At 37.5% G+C, this 18,754-nt stretch overlaps 1 protein-coding gene across 1 annotated transcript in view; it reads right to left on the reverse strand.

Moving 5' to 3' along the window:
• Nucleotides 1-2,387: 2,387 nt before the first annotated feature.
• Nucleotides 2,388-18,754, reverse strand: part of Seipin (lipid droplet biogenesis associated protein seipin) — a 64,220-nt gene continuing 47,853 nt past the window's right edge. The window contains exon 5 of the mRNA XM_067151332.2: nucleotides 2,388-8,152. Coding sequence (XP_067007433.1) covers nucleotides 7,998-8,152 — 155 coding nt within the window. The 3' untranslated portion in view covers nucleotides 2,388-7,997. The remainder of the gene's footprint in view (nucleotides 8,153-18,754) is intronic.

Below are 18,754 nucleotides of genomic sequence, written 5' to 3' on the forward strand. Positions count from 1 at the left end.
CTGTAATTTGACTGAAAACTAAGACTATGGTTGTCACGAGAAGAAGAAATCTGATAAAGTCACAACTCAAGATGAATGGATACAAAATCGCACTAGAAGATCAACTTTTATACCTGGGAGTCCTACTGGACAAACATTTAATTTTTAGGCCAATTTTCAATAAACTAAAGCTTAAAACAGATAAATTTCTTCAGACCACTGCTACTGCATGCAGGCCATGATGGGAAATAAATTTAGATGAACCCCACATTATATACTACACAACCTTTGTTCCCGTAATACTGTTCTGTGCTTCATTGTTTAGTTCTACACTCGAAAAGCAGTGGGCTAAGGAAAAACTTCTGCAGATTCAGAGGGGAATCGTCCTTCAAATTTCTTGTGTTCATTACACAATATCTACACAAGCTGTCCTTGTTATCGCTGAAATAGAACCCCTGTTCTTTACTGCCATCGGAACGGCCAAACTCATGTTAATGCAGAAAAACATAACATCACCTGCACCAATTCTTGAAACCACAGTGGAGAAGAACTGTCACTTTCTGGAATCTGGTCACCCTAGTAACTTCAAGGCTTATGTTTGCAATAGCTGCTCGCTCAACCATGACTACTATATTTACACAGATGGCTCTCGCACACCTAATAACACTGAATCTGACAAAGTGGGATGTGCATTCATTATCTACGAGAACAACAGGGAAGTGTTTTCAGCCCAATACAAAGTGTCATCCACCTGCTAAGTATTTCAAGCTGAGCTATGGGCCATCAAATCTGCTGTGGAGTGGCGTGAACACAACAGTAGTATTAAGTGACCCACACGCTGCACTGAACACAATCGACAAGCACAATGCCAATCCAATAGCTGTGCCCCAAGTCTATCTTTCCTGGATCCAAAGACACACTGGTTCTCCTGGAAATGAAAAGGCAGACATCCTTGCAAAAGCAACCTCCTCACCCAACATAGAAATCACCTACAGCATATCACCCCTAAGCAATGAAAAAACACAAATCAAAACACATGGAATAAGACAATAGAACAACCTCTGGACATCAAGTACTGTCACAAAAAAAAATATTTTTTCCCCTGACATATACAGCAGACTCCAGTGCAAAACATTAGTGCCCGAATTCATTCTCACTCAGTTCTCTGCCCATGGAAAGTTCAAGTGCTACTTTGAACACTTCAAAATTAACATTGTAGACGATTACTTTTGCTTTTGTGGATCTTCACAAACCGTGGACCATTTACTGTTCAACCGTGCCGCGTTTGGAAGGACAAGATTCGAACGTGAGTGTCACCTAAACAATTGTAATGTGGAATTTTCAAAGCCATTATACCATATGTTTAGGAAATCCTGCTGCTACCAACAGTTCCCTAAGTTCATTCACCACATCTTCAACAATTTAATTTCCTACTTTCGTGTCAAGGACCAATAATTTAAAATAAATTATCAAAACTATAACCCTAATATACTCATGTACAATAGGGTTCAAACTGTCAGGATATTTAATAAATAAATAAATAAATAAATAAATAAATAAATAAATAAATAAATAAATAAATAAATAAATAAATAAATAAATAAATAAATAAATAAATAAATAAATAAATAAATAAATAAAAACAGAACCAGGATGTACTAAGGTAATCCCAAAAATAAGGTCTCCTAAATGTTTATAAATACAGTACATAGACCTGTTTATTTCTACAATGGTTTACATCATTTTACAGCTCGAATATTTAGCTTTTTTCTACATGATCACAATTTTGGTCGATGCATTTTTGTAGATGCTGTGACAGTTTTTGTATGGCCATGTCATACCAGCTCGCCACCATGCTGTTCAGGAAGTTGTGAGCGGCGCTTGGGGAAACCTCAGGAACCGAAGTGCAGAGATCATCCACGGTGATCTGCCAATCTTCACGCATGATTTGTTCAACCTTCACGACTGTCTCGACGGAAATTGACGGTCTCCCGTTCCTTTGTTCCTTCGTCATGAATTTCAGTCCGACCAGCTGCAAACTCTCTACACCACTTACGAACATTTCTGACATCCATGCACGACTCACCATACACTTCCGTCAATTGGCGATGGATTTCAATCTGTTCAGTACCGTTTGCGTTAAAAACCGAATAACTGCGGCACTTGGCGGTAACATAGACGGGAGCTCCATTCTCAACGGCTGCCAAGCCAAGAGTGAGTGCCTCAGTGCGGCATGTGCATGTTTATATGCGAGCGCAGGAAACACTCTTCACAATACTGTGACCAACAGCCACACGAACAGAGTTCTGTATTTATAAAAAAAATAGGAGACCTTATTTTTGGGATTACCCTCGTATCAAAGAATAAAATAAAAGTGAACAATATTCCAGTCCAAATTACAAAAGCAATTGCCAGAGAAATTTAAATTTAATTTAACTTAATTGAATATTCCATTATGGTTTTGCAACATCATGAAAAAACATTCAGACCCTCTTTACATAGGCTTACAGAATTTGTAACTTTCTTTTAAGTCACACAGTAAAACTTGAGATGAGGTATAGAACATCTGTGATAATAAAAACACCCTAGACAGTAAAATATTATACAAATAAAAACTTGGAATTCTTCACATATGAGAGATAAGAACAGATACAGATTAGAACAAACTATAAAGAGTGATAATAAATCCTGCAAAGATAGTTTTATTTACAAAACAAAGAATTTTTAATTTCCTTTTTAATAACCGCCTACATCCAAAAACAAGATAGTAAAAAAATTAATAAACTTAATACCATGTAAAGCATACAAATTTTTTCTAATTATTCTATGTGTGTACATTTGAAATGACATTGCAAACACTTCAAAGTAGGTCTGAAATAATAAAATAAAATTTTCTGATGATTAAAAAAAGTAATTTTTTCAATCTTAATATACCTATTTGGTGTTAGTCAATAGAAGTCAATAGAAGACAAAAACAATCAAAACAATCTTCTGTTGTAAATTATGATTTTCTTCAAGTATTACTGGTAGGTTAAAAAATAATACATGTCAAAATAAAATTTTACGTTTAAATTTAACATTACAGAATATTTGCTCTAGTTTCTAAACAATTCCTTGCATTAAGTGGCACAAAATACACATGAAACCATGTATTGTAGTTAAAAGAACATTGGAACAACACACTTGATCATGGAATAATAAGAGAAAAGTATAAAAACAATAACAACTGATTAGCCTTACTTTTCACAGCAAAATGCTAAATGCAAATAATATAGCCTTCAATTTAAGTTCTTTTGGGAAATCTTCCACCTCACTCTTAAAGTAAATGTTAAAATAATCAAACAGAAATACGGTTTACAACTACTGCTGCCGAAGGAAGATGAATCAAGTCCAGAATGAAACCGAACATGGGGAAAAAAAAAAAAGTATAGGAGCTGGGTACAGAGCCACAAAATAATCTAGCTGACAATTACCTTGAGAAATTATACATATTTATATTACTCTTAAAACACCAAATAACAACCAAAATTAAATAGTGAACAACAGCTGTTCTAATAATATGAACCACTATATATGCAGTGTAATAAGCATCAAAATTAATGAAGTGGCATAAAATTCACTAATACAACAATACAATAACAAAATACAGGTTTTTTTTATATGTTTACTTGTATCTTCCACATTATTATTATTATTATCATCATTATTATTATTATTATTATTATTATTATTATTATTATTATTACAAGTACAGACACTGATGTGGGTGCAATTCGAGTATATGAACTGAATTTTGTGGACTTTAACTGGATCACAGATGGTAAATCAAACGGGTGCTCAAGGTGAATGTCTGAAAGAAGGATGTTCCATCAACTGCTCTCTCTTCATGCTCACAATGTCATTTTTCAATTAAGTGAAGGCCAGTGGAGACACATCCACTTCTGATAGAGCTATTGTCGCGGCCACCAAATTAGGCGGGTGAGGAAAACTGCACTGTCGTCAGATATGGGAACGGCAAAGCGACAGATGGTCGAGAGTCTCTTATCTCCGAGCACGGATTGGCAACGCTGATCGTGCAGTGCTGTCTAGTTGAAGCCCATCCGCTCCAGGCCACCTTACCCATGTCATTCCCTGTCATGCAGCTGTTGAGCTCGCACCGTAAGTGCAGTTAAAATGGATAGTGAATGTGAATTGATTTGGGCTCAAGTCAAGAGAGAAGTGGCAGAGAGGACCAAGACATTCAAAATAAAGGACGTAGAAAAACTCACGTCAGAAGCCATCGACCGTGTGACTGCTGCAAATTGGGAAAAGTGCTTCAATCGCGCGGAAAATCTTTAATCAGACAATTGGGCCAAGGAAATAGTAAGGGACGAAAGAATGGAGCCATTCATCATCAGTGTAAAAGACGACTCAACAGATAGTGAGATGTGTGATGACAGTGACTAAGAAATCTTAGACTGCCTTGAAGCTAGAACCCGATTCTTAATTCATTGTAAATTAATGTTAACCTATTCTTTAAAGTAGTTCTTTTTTCATATAACTCAGTACAATATACAGTATTCAAATATTTAAAGTTATAATGTAATAAAACTGATACTGATTTATATGTAATCCGAAAGTATTTACGGCGTCCTGCAGCCTGTGCTGGCGCGCGCGCCCTGAACTGCCTCAGCCAGCGACATTTACATGATCGCTTTCCAGGCCATTTTCCAGGAAAATTACAAGACTCGTGGAAATATGTTTCAGATAAAAAATATAAGTCAGGCAATTTTTTACATTTTTCCTGCAGACAAGACTTTATTGGCTGAAGAAATAAAAACTTGGCCACTTACTGAAATTTTCAATACATGATTCTACGGATTTAAATTTACTCGTTCAAGATTTTATTTTTAATAATTATTTGAAGTGGTTTATTTGGAAAATAGTTATACCACTGAAATCAGCAATCTTTTCTGAAGCTTGTAGTATAATTTGTTTTGGAACATTGTATGAAGTAACATCAGGAGCTTGAGAGAGACATTTCTTCGCCAGTTGCTACATAACCTTGGCAACAGCGTAATTTCTCTGACCCGCCTAATTTGGTGGCCGCGACAATAGTTGAACTGCATTTACAGCCCTCCTTAGGAGGAAATGCTCTTACTGTCATCTGCACAGTTATTTCTGATGCTATATGAAGAGACTGTTAGTACTCTAAGGTTTGTTTCACAAGCAAAGAATATTAATAACGAACCTCACCTGACTGAAGTTCTCTTAGATGCTAAAGAGATATGCTTGTCAGCTATCAAAACTGAAAGCTGCACTTGAGGACGCTAAGGCTTCTAATTTTGCCCAAGAAGTCGAAGCCATGGAGAATAAGTTAGAGAACAAAGACAAACATAACAGGCTTCTGCAAGCATGCAATGACTCTGTCTCCACGATGGCAAACTAGTGAAAGTGACAAATAAGGGAACCTGTAGTTCTAAAGTTTTGGTCTAGATTTTATTATTTATAGAATGTCTACCCTCTGACATAGTCTCACATCTGCAGCTCATTCGGTATGGCTAACACATAAAACCAATCATTAAATATAACAATTGATTTGACATGAGTAATCACAACTTCTTTCAGCTCTTCTGATTTTTTTGAAAATTTGCAGATTTGTTAGTTTGCCAGAGGATTGAGAAATTAATTTCTGGAGCTACAATCAAAGATCTGGAGAAATCCAGACAAGACATGATTAAACATGAGAAGAAAATGATCAACTGAAGAAGGAATTGTTTGATGAAAAGGTTAAAATGAGGATAGATGAATTAGAAGAAATAAATCATCAGTCAAATCAGAGGTGGGCAACCTCCAACATGACTGCAGAAAAATGGCTTGCAGAACATGAAGTAATCGCAAAATTATGTCTAGCTGAGAAGCAATTATCTGATGTTATATATACAAAATGTTATATATTACATTATATATCTAGGGTGGTCAGAAACAATGTAAACTGGGTATATGAACATTAGAGGGTTGGTCAAACTGATGAATAATTGTTTAAAAATAATTTGATATCTCATGCTGCTGTCACTTTATCAGCTGCTGAAATTTGCCCATCAGATCGCTTTTGGGCAAATTCAAATGTGCTCACTGAACCAATATTACTAAATCTGTATGCGGCTTAACACCAGCTTGAGAGCCATGCTGAAAAATCAGCATCAAACACAAACACAGTGGGTTTCAGCCAGTGTCACCATAGTGTACTTTCTATGGCATGATCCTGTCAGCTCGGAGGTTCATGTTCAAATCCCTCCCCTGAAGATTTTCTTCAACTGGTACTCTCAAGCTGGTCTTAAGCCACGTGCAGATTTAGCAATACAACCGCACAAAGCTCATTTGAATTCACCTACGAAGCAATCTGATTGGTAAACTCCAGCAGCTAATGACAATAGCAGGAGATAGATGTTTTTCAAATTATTTATCAGTATGACCTACGCTCTAATGCTCACATACCCAGGTTTATGTTGTTTCCAACCACCCTGTATATAAAGATAACTCTTTGTATAGCCTTATATATATAAGGTGATATAATAACTTGTGTTGGAAGCAAACGCTCACCCTCTCAAATTAGTTCCTCGGCAAAGTTATGCATTAAAGAACTAGGGGGACAAGTTACTGAGCTGAGAAGGCAATTGTTTGAGCATCAAGAAAGTGCATCAGGTAGATCACTGGTTTCTGTAGGAGTTAGCACTGAGAAAGGTAATGAATGTGACAACTGCCTTGCCAGTCAGGTTGAAATATGCAACCTGAATTCTTGGCCACAAAAGTGAAGTTGAACTTCTGAAAGTAAAGACTGAAGTATAGAAATGATGATGATGATGATGATGATGAACTGTTTATGCTATAAAATCAGACTTCTGACTGGACTAGTATATTCACAACATTACTATTCTACACGATTGGTAACAGAAAAGAAATAGAAGGGACTTGCTACAATATCACGATTCCCCCTATCCTTCAATAGAGAGAGCATATACAAAGATAGGCCATGAGAGCCAAACAGCTAAAAGGAAAGAAGAATCCATCACTCCCAAAATAACCAGGTCAAAAGTTCCTGAATCCATTTTGGGCACCTTGGAATCACATATTTATAGATTAATTAAAACCCCTGAGTGATTAATATGAATTACAATGTCAATGTCAGCAAAGACTTTTAAAATGTCTCTAAAAAAACTTTCTTCTGCCTTAAAAGTTATCAAGGATACACGAAGAGTATCATCAGAATTATCTAACAAGATTAAGGCTATATTTCATCCTTAAAATTGAGGCCAGGTTCTAAATTGACAGTCAATTGCCTTCCAGAATATTGAGAACTGAAAATAGACTGTAGTTCTCTCTCAATAAGAATTGTACTCCTTGAAAGTTTAAATGAAGCTTTAAATATTCACATGTAAGTTAGTTAACTTGAAAAATGATAGGTTTTGATACAATGTTGTTGCTTTCCTTCTTTGATGTCTGTCAGTCTATATAATTAACTACCCTAGACATTTTGTTTGCAAACCATAGTTCTATGGACAGAAAATTTTCTAAATGCCCATTTTGTGAGATAAATTTGAGGCAATTTTTTATTTTAAGGCTTCCAAGACAACAAACTCCATGTATCCCTGCTCACTGTCATAATGTAATTACTTATTTTTCCATAAATAATATTTCCTTTCCACCAGAATATAGCATAGAGGAAACATGCAGGCAATTTTAAATCAAATGGGTGAGAAGCATGCATTATTCTGATATAGGTAAGAAGGATGAATCATCTTCATACAAAAACACATTTTTTTCCCCTCTGTAATAAGTTACACCAACATGAGCACTGTCAAAATTATGAAAAGACAGTACCAATATTTGCTGACAAAGTATATGGCAACATCACAACTACATATATTATTAAAATAACAGAAGCACATTTTCGATAAAAAGAGCATATAAAACCAATAAATTATCTTATAAATTCCTTAAAGTGGAATGTTACCCATCAATACATTATAATGCAAATTTCAACACTCTGATTGCTCCCCAACCAGATCAAAACTGTCAGACCTAGTTAATTCTTTTATAAACTGGCGAGGTTCAGACCCTGAAGCGATTTTTCCTAATTCTCTCTTAACCTTTGCCAATTCCTCTGAGAAACTAGCATCTTCAAAAGAACTCTCTGTAAAGTAAAAAACAAACATGAATTAATATCTGAGAACCAATAAATAAAATCACCAAACATTCAATTAACATAATATAGATATTCTCTGAAGTGGTTTCTTTATGTTCTCTGAGTGAATTTCAAATAAGTGGTAAAGACTGACAGAGCCCAAAAGTCCACTAAAACAATTTTCTACAAAATAATGTCCATATGCATTTCTTTCCTAACTCTAGCAATTTTCCAGGAGAAAAGCTTTCTGAGGCATTCTTTAGCTCAGCCTAAACTCTTCCTGCTGGCAACCCCATCTGTAAGCAAATTCAATTACCCCCTTCCATGTACCATTATTAGAAATAAACTTTTTCTCAGAAACACTTATATTTGAGAGTAATGCAGAATAAATTAGCAGATTTCAAAATTCACAGGCCAATGAGCTGGTAGTTGGGTCCCATAAAACAATAACAATCAAAATTTGCTATAGTGCAGAAACTAATTTTAGCCATCACTAGGATATGTGGCTGAAACAAGGATGTAAATGTACTGCATATCATAAACAGGCCTAATAATATATAATTATATGTCAAGAAAGTGTCAACATCAAGTTGCTGCTTCACATCCAAAATGGTGGTCTGAAATTTAAATAAACACATGGTTTAACTAATTAATTAGCTATTTCTACTCATATTAATTTTATCAGAACTGTTTTTTAAAACAACTGTATTTTACCTTCAAGAATTGAACTTGTGCTTCAATACCTACATTGACACTCAGACAAAAGTGGGAGAGACATAATATGTTGACAGTACACCCCTCACTTACAAATTTCATTTCCCTCGTTTTCTTCTGCTAAATTGCTTGTGCTCCCCTTGTAAATATCTCACACTCACCCAGAGGAGTGTACCCGCAGTTTGGAAACTATTGCTTTAATTCATAAAAATTATATACAATTCCATTTATTTAGGAACAACCTCCTGCATTTACAGGCTGCCACTAAGAACAAGGTAAAAGATATCAAATTTTTCTGCACAGCTCTATTAATTGAAGAAAACTCTAAATGATAAAGAATCAGTATAATTAGTGTGGCATTTCAGAGCTGTAAAAGGGGTGTCCCTGGATCTTGATGAAGCCTCGAAGGATGAGAGTCACAATTTCCGGGATAAGCTTCGCGACAGAGTGACGAGGACATTATAAACTTTCCAGCTAATTCATTCCTGTTTGCCAGCACTTCGCCCCAGTGTGCGAAGTGCTAAGACCATTTATATTGGTATTATAAATTTACTCATTTGGGACAAATATTTCACGTTCCCTATGGGAATCAACATCTATATACAAGTGACGAGGTACAGTACCACGAGCTCTGACCATTATCCATATTATTTCAATTTCCGGAAGGTGATATTTAGATTTGTAGTAAGGGATAGTGAATCGTTTCTAGATTGACCTCCTCTGGTTGGCCGCTATGGTGCTCGAACCTGACAGTTGGATCTAAGATGAATCCCTGAGAACTTTTGTCTTTAAAGGCTATGATGTCAATTCTCTGCAAACTACCATTTATGGCCAGTCCGTGTACCTCCTCATGTACATTCAATCCCTTCTTTCTCAGTTCTTCGGCAATGAAGGATCTGATCTGGTGGTACCGCGTGCTTCTTAGAAGCTCCCCGTATCTGCAGAATCCTAGGACATGACCAAGAGTTTCTTTCTCTCCGTGGCAATGCCGACAGAGGTTGTTTTCCAGGGACCTGCCTGGCACCGAACGCACTGCAGAAACATTAGCACTCATCTTTATAGCCTCCCTCCACTCGTTACAAGACAGTCCAGTATGATCTCACAATCAAGAGTTTGCTGGTGCGTATTCTTTGTAAAGTTGTACTCTGAGTCCTTTTTGCGGTAGTGAACATCATGAGGTGAATTCACATTCTTGCAGCTCTTGACGGATCTTCTTAGTATCACACAGGCCGTTCCTGGTGGTTATTTTCCGAGTATCAGCGTTTTGTTAATTTTGAAACGTTCTAAACATTCCCGACTCACCGCGGGAGAATCCCTCAAAGCAACAGCGAGTGGACTTTTAGTCTTAAGCAAGATGTTGCAGGCATTAGCGCACTGTAGACAAACTTTCCATGAGGTTTTAAAAAGAGAGAGTCCTTTGTATTTCTTTTCGGTGTACAGCATGCCATCTGGAGTATCTGTCTGCAACTGCAATATCTCCTTTGTTGCACTTTAAATCATTTTATCGCTATCGGATAAAAATTTCTGATTGATTTTCTTGAAACTGCATGTCAGGAAAGGATATATCAGGTTCGGACAGATTGAAGAATTGAGGACTATAAGCCTTTGGCCTTAACCAGTGGCGACGATGTTAGAAATTGGAGCTTACTGTGAAGATCTTTTATTACGGCAGACTCGTCGAACACTAGTGTATCCCTGAAGGTAGTTCCAAGGTAACGAATTTGTTCGCTGTCTCCAATTAAGTCAATCCTACAGTCTTCCTCCACGGATAGCGACCCTTGCTTCAACTTGCCTCGGATTACAAATATACCTGTACACTTCTGAGGATTGATATCAAGTCCAATTTCTTCAAACCTCCTGCAGGCTAGCCGCGAAAGATCTAAAGCTGCTTCTTCGTTCTTCCCGGCAATAACGGTGTCATCAGCAAAGCCCATTGTGGTTATAAGTGGTAGTTTGGGTGACAGAGATACTCCATATTGCCGCGAGAGACTATCTTCGCTTAGCTCGTCTAAGATATGACCTATGGCTGGGTTATAGAGGGCTGGTGATAATGGAGATCCCTGCATCACAACTCTCTTTACGAGTATAGGTTTTGTTCTACCCTTCTGCGTTTCGATTTGAGTGACATTCCCTGTCTGAAGTTTGGAAATTACATCCCCGAGTTTTGAAGGTATTCCTTCTGACTGTAGGGTTTATAGAAGGTGGCTGTGACCAATATTACCAAATGCCTTTCAAATGTCCAAAAAAATTACCATGATGTCTTATTTCCTCTGTTTAGCAGATTTTAACAATGCACCGAGAATGGAAGAACTTATAACGGTGCCTGGAGTTGAACAGAATCCTCACTGGTGTTCATTATAGCAGATGAACTCACGTAGGCGACTGTTGAATACTCTTTCTACTACTCTCCTAATGACTGAACAGATAGTGATGGGTCACCAGTTCAACACAACCTTCGGATCACCTTTCTTATACAACAAAATTATAAGTGCATTCCTCAGACATTCGAGAATTTCGCCAGTTTGTAGCATTCTGGTTGCTATTTTTGCGATAATAGCCTGTACGTCATCTTCAAGAGCTCTCATCAAAACGCGATCTGGGCCTGGTGCAGTATCTGCTGCGATATGATGGACGGCAAAAGTAATTTCCTCCTTCGACACGGTGGGAACGAACGTTTCATTAATTTCCACACGCTCTACTTCAGTGATTTTAGAAGGGTAAGTTTCCCTATCGTTTAAATTTTCAAGGGAAAAGGTATCAGAAAAGAAACTAGGGATGTTTCCAAGATCAATTTTACGTACCTCGGACTTGTTTACCAACACCCGCCTCATTGCCTTAGGTCTCTAGTTGTAGAACTGGTATTGAGTCAGTTCGCGGTTATATTTGTTTCGCCTTTTTCCGCAGGCACATTTATCTGCACGCTGTGGATTTGACTAGTGACTATGGTGTTTTTTGCTAAGAGCTAAATGGCGTTTCTTCCTAGCCTCATAAAATATGTTTGCTGAGAGTTTGGGACCAGGCAGGAAGTTAATAGACGTGAACAGGAATGATGCAAAATCTTGAACCAATTTATTATACTCATAATCGTTGTTCGCTTATTCAAATTTTAATTTTCAAAAATGAATTTCTTGTTTGGACTTCAGAGATGAATTATCTGATATACCCACCGTCGTCGCTAGGATGGAGATTTTCACTAGTGACTCAACCGGATATACTGTATCCGTTTGAGATACTTTAGCCGTGTGATTTTGAAGCAATCTTTCGCGATGTCGGTCAGGATGAGAGCAACTAAACTGGATGAATACGCCCCTCTCACCGCGAAAAAACTGGTTACAGTATTGGCATTTGACTTCCCGAGGCTCTTGTGAATTGTTTTTGTTTTCAAATAAATTAGTGTTCCCGACTGGGTATAAACGTGTTCGTTAGGTGTTAATATTGAATGTTGTTCGGTTGCATAAGACATGATGTGTGTGCTTGATGTCACGCTGAGGTCATGATGTACGCACCTTAAGTGTACAGAATTCCTCTCTCTCCACGAAAGAATGTACATAAAAAGAACACCTAATTTTGTAAGTTTGTCCTGTGTCCTTTGATCTGTAGTAATTAAACTTAAAACAGGTGCTACGTGATCTTCAAACATTTATTTATATAGTAAAATCAAGTGTCTCATTATTCAAGATATAAATTTACATGGTGAGACTATGAACATGTTGAATAGGGCACTTCAGCGCTAGGTTATAATATGTAGTGGTTATTCTTAATTTAGATACCGGAAGAACTTCTGCGTAGTTTGGTAATAAATTTGAATTGAGCAAGAATCACTATACTTATCAAATAAAGATTAAGAAGTAAATTTAAAAACATTGAAATCAATTGTGTATCGAAACATAACATGTACGAATGTTATGCACCGCCATGACAACAATAGTTAAACGTAAACATGCATATGGTACTCACAAAGATAAATAAGAATCCTTCCTGTAAGTCTGTAAAACACTGATAAGCTAAACAATACACTGTCAAAACACTATAAAAAGACAACTAAAACACGGAGGAAAGTCAACCAATATCACTAAAAATCACATACAGTAAAATATCAGTATCCAAAGATTATCTTGTCTTTCCAAGTCACTGCCTTCTTCTTCTCAATGTTAGTTGCATTTTAAACAGGAGCATGTATACAAGGTTTAGAATTAAGTTTCCTAGGTGTGTCTATAAATTTTCTTTGTAACTCTTATTAGTTTGCTGGATAATTATGTATTTAGGCATATCAGTGTCTTCAAGGTGATAAATAGAAGCTGGTGATCGTACATAGGCTTTACCTTGAAGTAAAAGCTTACATCTCAGCTCACAGTTTTGTTTCCAAAGAGCTGTGCAACGTAATTCACATTGTGTTTCAAGTGGCGTGGAGCTCTGAAGAAAGCTCTTCCTAGACTTCATTCGAGGTTTAATTATCCTACGGTCATTGGCATCCGATGTCTGTTTCTTCCTTTTGATCTCTGCAGGCACTTGACAACTGATGTTCGGAGGTGCTATACTGACCAAAGAATAGATCTTCCAGATAGGTATTCATCTGAGGCCACCTGTAATAATTTTGACTGGTTTGTTGAGAGTAATGTCCACACGACCTTAATTACTTGAAAATCCTTAGCGACAGTACATTTTAGTAAGTAGTTGCCCTTAACAGACTCCGTACAGAAGTTGGCAGAACAAAAGTAAATTTGCAGAAGTGGGGTTTCTAAAGTGATTCATCACTTTGTGATTGCGAAGAGCAGCAGATGATCCACCATCTATGTCAGTGTGTTTTATGTTCTTCAATGTGCACTATGAAAGACTTGATTACAGCCTCCCCCAACGCTATTGACGTCACCCAATACTGAGCAAGAATCATCTAGATCTTGAATTGTTGCTTTATCTGTGTTTGTATAACAGACCTGTATATTTGTATAGTAGGAATGTAGATGTCATGTTTTTTTTTTTTTATCTGTAAGTAAAGTTGATACTTCTGACACGAATAAAGAAAGTAAGTGGTCTCTGATAATTCACAGTATTGTGTCTGTCTGTTAGGTCATCAGCCCAGAGGCTGGTTGGATCCTCAAATAGCACCACAAAAGGTTATGCGGTTATAAGGAAACCGCAAAAACCAATGGCAGCACCAAAATGAGGCGTACTAGGCAAGACGAGGAGTGAGGTAGTTTGCCACTGCTTTCCTCACTGGGTCAGAAAGTACTATTGCAGCACAACTGACCCTATGAGCAGCACCTTTCATAACACTCAGATGCACTAGTCATGCTCCGAATTTCATTACTCAACACCACCCATACCCCAGCAGCTTCCATATTGTCACAGCCGTGGATGAGACTGGGACTTCGGTGAAAGCTACACTTTACTCTGGCCTGTGCCAAGAGATGGATACAAAAGTACTGTATCCATCAAGAAATGGCAGCAGCAGCAGAAAAGTTGATGAATGCCGCTCCAGGCACCGACTTCTTCTCATAGTCATCCTCAATATTTTGGGTGAGATACAGAATTTGACAACATGCTTTCTCTGGTCTAAAACCTGCTTGATCCAGAGGCTTCCCACACAGGTGCAGCACACTCTCCTGCAGAAAAACTTAGGGCTAGTGTTGGTGTTCATAGCACTTCTGGCTACGCTACCAATGTTGAGCCAGTAGGTTTGTGAGTGAAGTTATTTCTAGCACTTATCTTCCCTTTCCGATCATCACAATGCTTCTTTAAGGAAAGTGTGCAACCCAACTTGACTCCCAAGTACTCCAGTTCAGTACAGCGTTTCAGCCTCACATCCCTCCATACCACTTCCTGCTCCTCTGTTGCAAAGATGAAACTTGCAACCTTGAGCTTTTAGACAGTTTGGTTTCAGGTGACTTTTCATCATAATACTAGTGAATTTATCTAAAGCCCTTGTTAACTTCTTCTGTACTTCTTCAAAGCATTCCCCTTGAACAGTGACTGTCATGTCATCAGCAAAATGAACCGCCTTACTTCTGGTATACATGTTGTAAAGTATGGGTGATAACACGCTAGCTAGAAGATAGACGGTAGATGTCACAAGACGGACGTGCAGTAGACAGCCGTGGTCGTGACGTTACTGGACCTGATGGAGGAAAACTTTCAACTAGTTCCATAGCTTTGGAACTTAGTATCATTGAAGAAGGTAATGGAATTAATCTTCATCATCTAAAGTGGTATCAGTTTTGATTTTCTGAAACTGACCCCGACACCCCAGCCAATTCTTAATATTTCTATCAAAATTTTAAAGTTTGAGTTTAGGAAGATGAAGCTTCTCTTAGATCACGGAAGTGCCATGACACTATTTATCTTGCAGATCTGGTTGGCAGTTACAGAAAGACAGACATTTTCATACCTTGTTTTGACGATAATTAACTCATTCCTGTAAATCGAGTCTTCGTAGTCTGTCTGGTAAGCTTCATTTTCTATGTCCTTTCATAACCCAGATTTCTTCATCCAGTTTGAAGAGAGACGATTTGCCTTGTCCTCCAGTGGTTTATTAAGCTTAAAGACGTGACATAATGTGTAATAAAAGAAAGAAAACTAACAGTACATCAATTCTATTTCCTGTTTATATCTTTAAAATTCCAGCAAAGAGTCTGGCTCCATGGTTAAATGGTTAACGTGCTGACCTTTGGTCACAGGGGTCCCGGATTCGATTCCCGGCAGGGTCTGGAATTTTAACCATAACTGGTTGATTTCGGGATACAGGGCTGGGTGTATGTGTCGCCTTCATCATCATTTCATCCTCATCACGACGTGCAGGTCGCCTACGGGCGTCAAATTGAAAGACCTGCATCTGGCGAGCCGAACTTGTCCTCAGACACTCCCGGCACTAAAAGCCCTACACCATTTCATTTCCCAACAAAGAAAAATACATAGCTCTATCTAGGGTTACCAACCATCTGGCTTTTGCCGGACATGTCCTGCTTTTCAATCATTTTGGTTATGTCCGGCCGGCATTTCTAATTTATCGACATTGTCCGGCATTTTTCGTTACAAGATTGCTCACTTAGGTTTTAGGCTGAAGACAGCATGTTATTGTATCGCACATCAACTCCATGTGCTCAGGGCGCTACTTCTGAGGGTGGAAATAAGTAATACTAATATTCGATGTATTGAACTCGAAGTCCAGGCATCGATCAACCAATCAACGCGCTTCATTTCCACGTTTGTGTTGAGAGAAACCGGAAGTGTCGAGAGCTACAGTTTACATGTGCTTGCCATATGATTTGCAGCTATCGTGTTTGGTTATCTGGTTGTCGCCGTAAATTATAGTGCGAGTATGCAGCGAGTGGAGATATTAATCTCATTTCATCGTATTACGTACCGGTATGTCATCTTTGCAACCTGAAAGGAGTGAATCTAAAAAAAAGACCGTGTAAATTTTCGGATAAACTAAAACATAAGTATCCTTGGCTTTACTCACGGACGCAGTGAAAGTGAAGCGAAATGTGCACTGTGTGATAGTTATGTTAATGTCGGATACAAAGGTGTTGGTGACTTGAAAAGACACGTTAACAGTGAAAAACACAAAAAGACGGTGAGAACTAGGTCAATATCATATTCAATGTTATCATTTGTCACTCCTAAATATTCACCAGATGATAAAAAAGTTCAAGCCGCAGAAGCTGCAATGTCATTTCATACAGTTTTCCATCACCAGTCGTACAAATCAATGGACTGCACAGCTAAATTGAATAAGAGTATGTTCTTAGGTTCAGAAGTAGCACAGAAACTGACCTGTGCAAGAACTAAAACAGAAGCCATAATAGATAATGTTATTGCTCCTTACTCGACAGATATTATAATTGAAACTCTTAACAATAAAGTTCCATTTTTTGGCCTAGGAACAGATGCAAGCAATCATGGTGCACTAAAGTTGTTTCCAATTGTCATCCAATTCTTTGATTACAAAAATAATGGCATTCAGATAAAAGTTCTTGATTTACAAGCATGTCCAAATGAAAGTTCTGAATGTATTTCCTCCTATATTCCAGATACTCTCAAAGAGCATAAAATTACTTCTAGATGCATTGCATTTTCTGGAGACAATGCCAATGTTAATTTTGGAGGCCTTGCATGCAGGGAAGGGGAGAATGTATTCTCTGCTCTCAAAAAAGACTTGAATGAAAACATAGTAGGTGTTGGATGTCCTGCTCACATTCTACATAACTGTTTGCAACATGGAGTTGATGCTCTTCCTGTTGATATTGAGTCTGTGGTGATGAAAATTTTCAACTTCTTTCATATATATGCAGTGCGCACTCAGAAACCGAAAGACTTTTGTGAATTTGTTGATGTAAATTATCTGCAGCTTTTAAATCATTCCAAGACTAGGTGGTTAACATTGTATCCAGCAGTTGAAAGAATCCTGCAATTGTTCCCAGCTCTGAAATCCTACTTTCTTTCTCAGGGTAGGAAGTCAGTGCCTTCATCAATTAGAAACTTCCTTGAAAATGACTTTTCAGAGCTCTATCTTTTGCTTCTTTCCTCAACCATGCACATTTTTCACTATAAAATTTTGTCACTTGAGAAAGAACATAATTCAGTTGTAGAAGTGCTTGATCCAATCTTCATTGAAAGGCAGACTTGAAGGTCAATTTATTCCCCTTAAAGTCAGACAGATGTTAAATACATTTTCAGAAGATAGTTTGGATAAAGAATGCAAAGTGTTTATGGAGAATGTATCATGTATTCTATGAAACCTGCACCGAGTACTTGGATAAATGGATGCATCCTACAGAGGAATTCAAGTGTTTCAAATGGTTGAAACTTCAAAACATTAAAGACCTCAGCTTTGACGATATTGTACGATGTACTCAGTACTTACAGTCAAAAGGTGTAGAAATAGATGATTCCAAATTATTCGACCAGTTCTGCAACGTAAGGGCTTATTCTAAATCTTCAACTTTGGATAAAGATACAACACTAGACTAACAATGGTCTGTTTTTTTAATAAGTGCCAGAACATTGAGGTATTTTCTGAACTTTTGACATTTGCCAGTTTTTCTTTGCCATACCAGGGAGCAATGCCTCTACTGAACGTGTTTTCATTCATAAATGCTCAATGGACAAAGGAAAGGAACCGTTTGTTGGTAGAATCAGTGAAATGAATGTTACTTGTGAAGTTCAATTTCAAAGATATGCCGTGTGAAGAATTTTATAAATATGTACTTCAAGAAAATAACTTGCGTCTTCTTTCAAAAGTAGGTTCTGTTGAAAAATACAGCTTCAAGGAAATGAACTGCAGCAAGGACTGATCATTAAGTAAGGTATTTCCTTTTGTAAAAAGTTGTGTGTATTATATGTATAATTTTGTTATCGATTGAAATTGTCAGGCATTTTTCTTAAATGTCCTGCTTTTTGCTAAGCAATGTCCTGCATTTGGAAATTTTCAGTTGGTAACCCTAGCTCTATCACTCAATCCCTTAATACAGGTTTAGTACTTCCAGTTGAGTGGTACAGCCTTTTATGCCCAAGGTTACAAGATTGCACCCCAGCACTCGATATCAGTATATAAGATAGCAAGAGATGAAAGAGATCCATATTACTTGATTAACTAGCACATTAATGAACCCTAAGTCAGGATGACATTTTGGAACTCTGGCATTTCTTAAGATCATTGGTACTGGAAGTCAAAGGAATGTTATATACACAAATAATTATCTTTAAAATACAAGAGATTCTAACTCAACTTACCATACTGAGTTATCCCAGTCTCATTTCATCATAACAAAACTGCAAAAGACGTATGAGTTATGATGGACAGAAAGCTTTCTAACAAGAAACGTCTCACAAAAACAGCTGCCAAGCTGAGGTGCCGGAACAACCACTGGTATAAATTGTGTGACACTGGCTGGGGAT

The sequence above is a fragment of the Anabrus simplex genome, chromosome 7 (assembly GCF_040414725.1).
Source record: "Anabrus simplex isolate iqAnaSimp1 chromosome 7, ASM4041472v1, whole genome shotgun sequence".
NCBI classification, from domain to species: domain Eukaryota; kingdom Metazoa; phylum Arthropoda; class Insecta; order Orthoptera; family Tettigoniidae; genus Anabrus; species Anabrus simplex.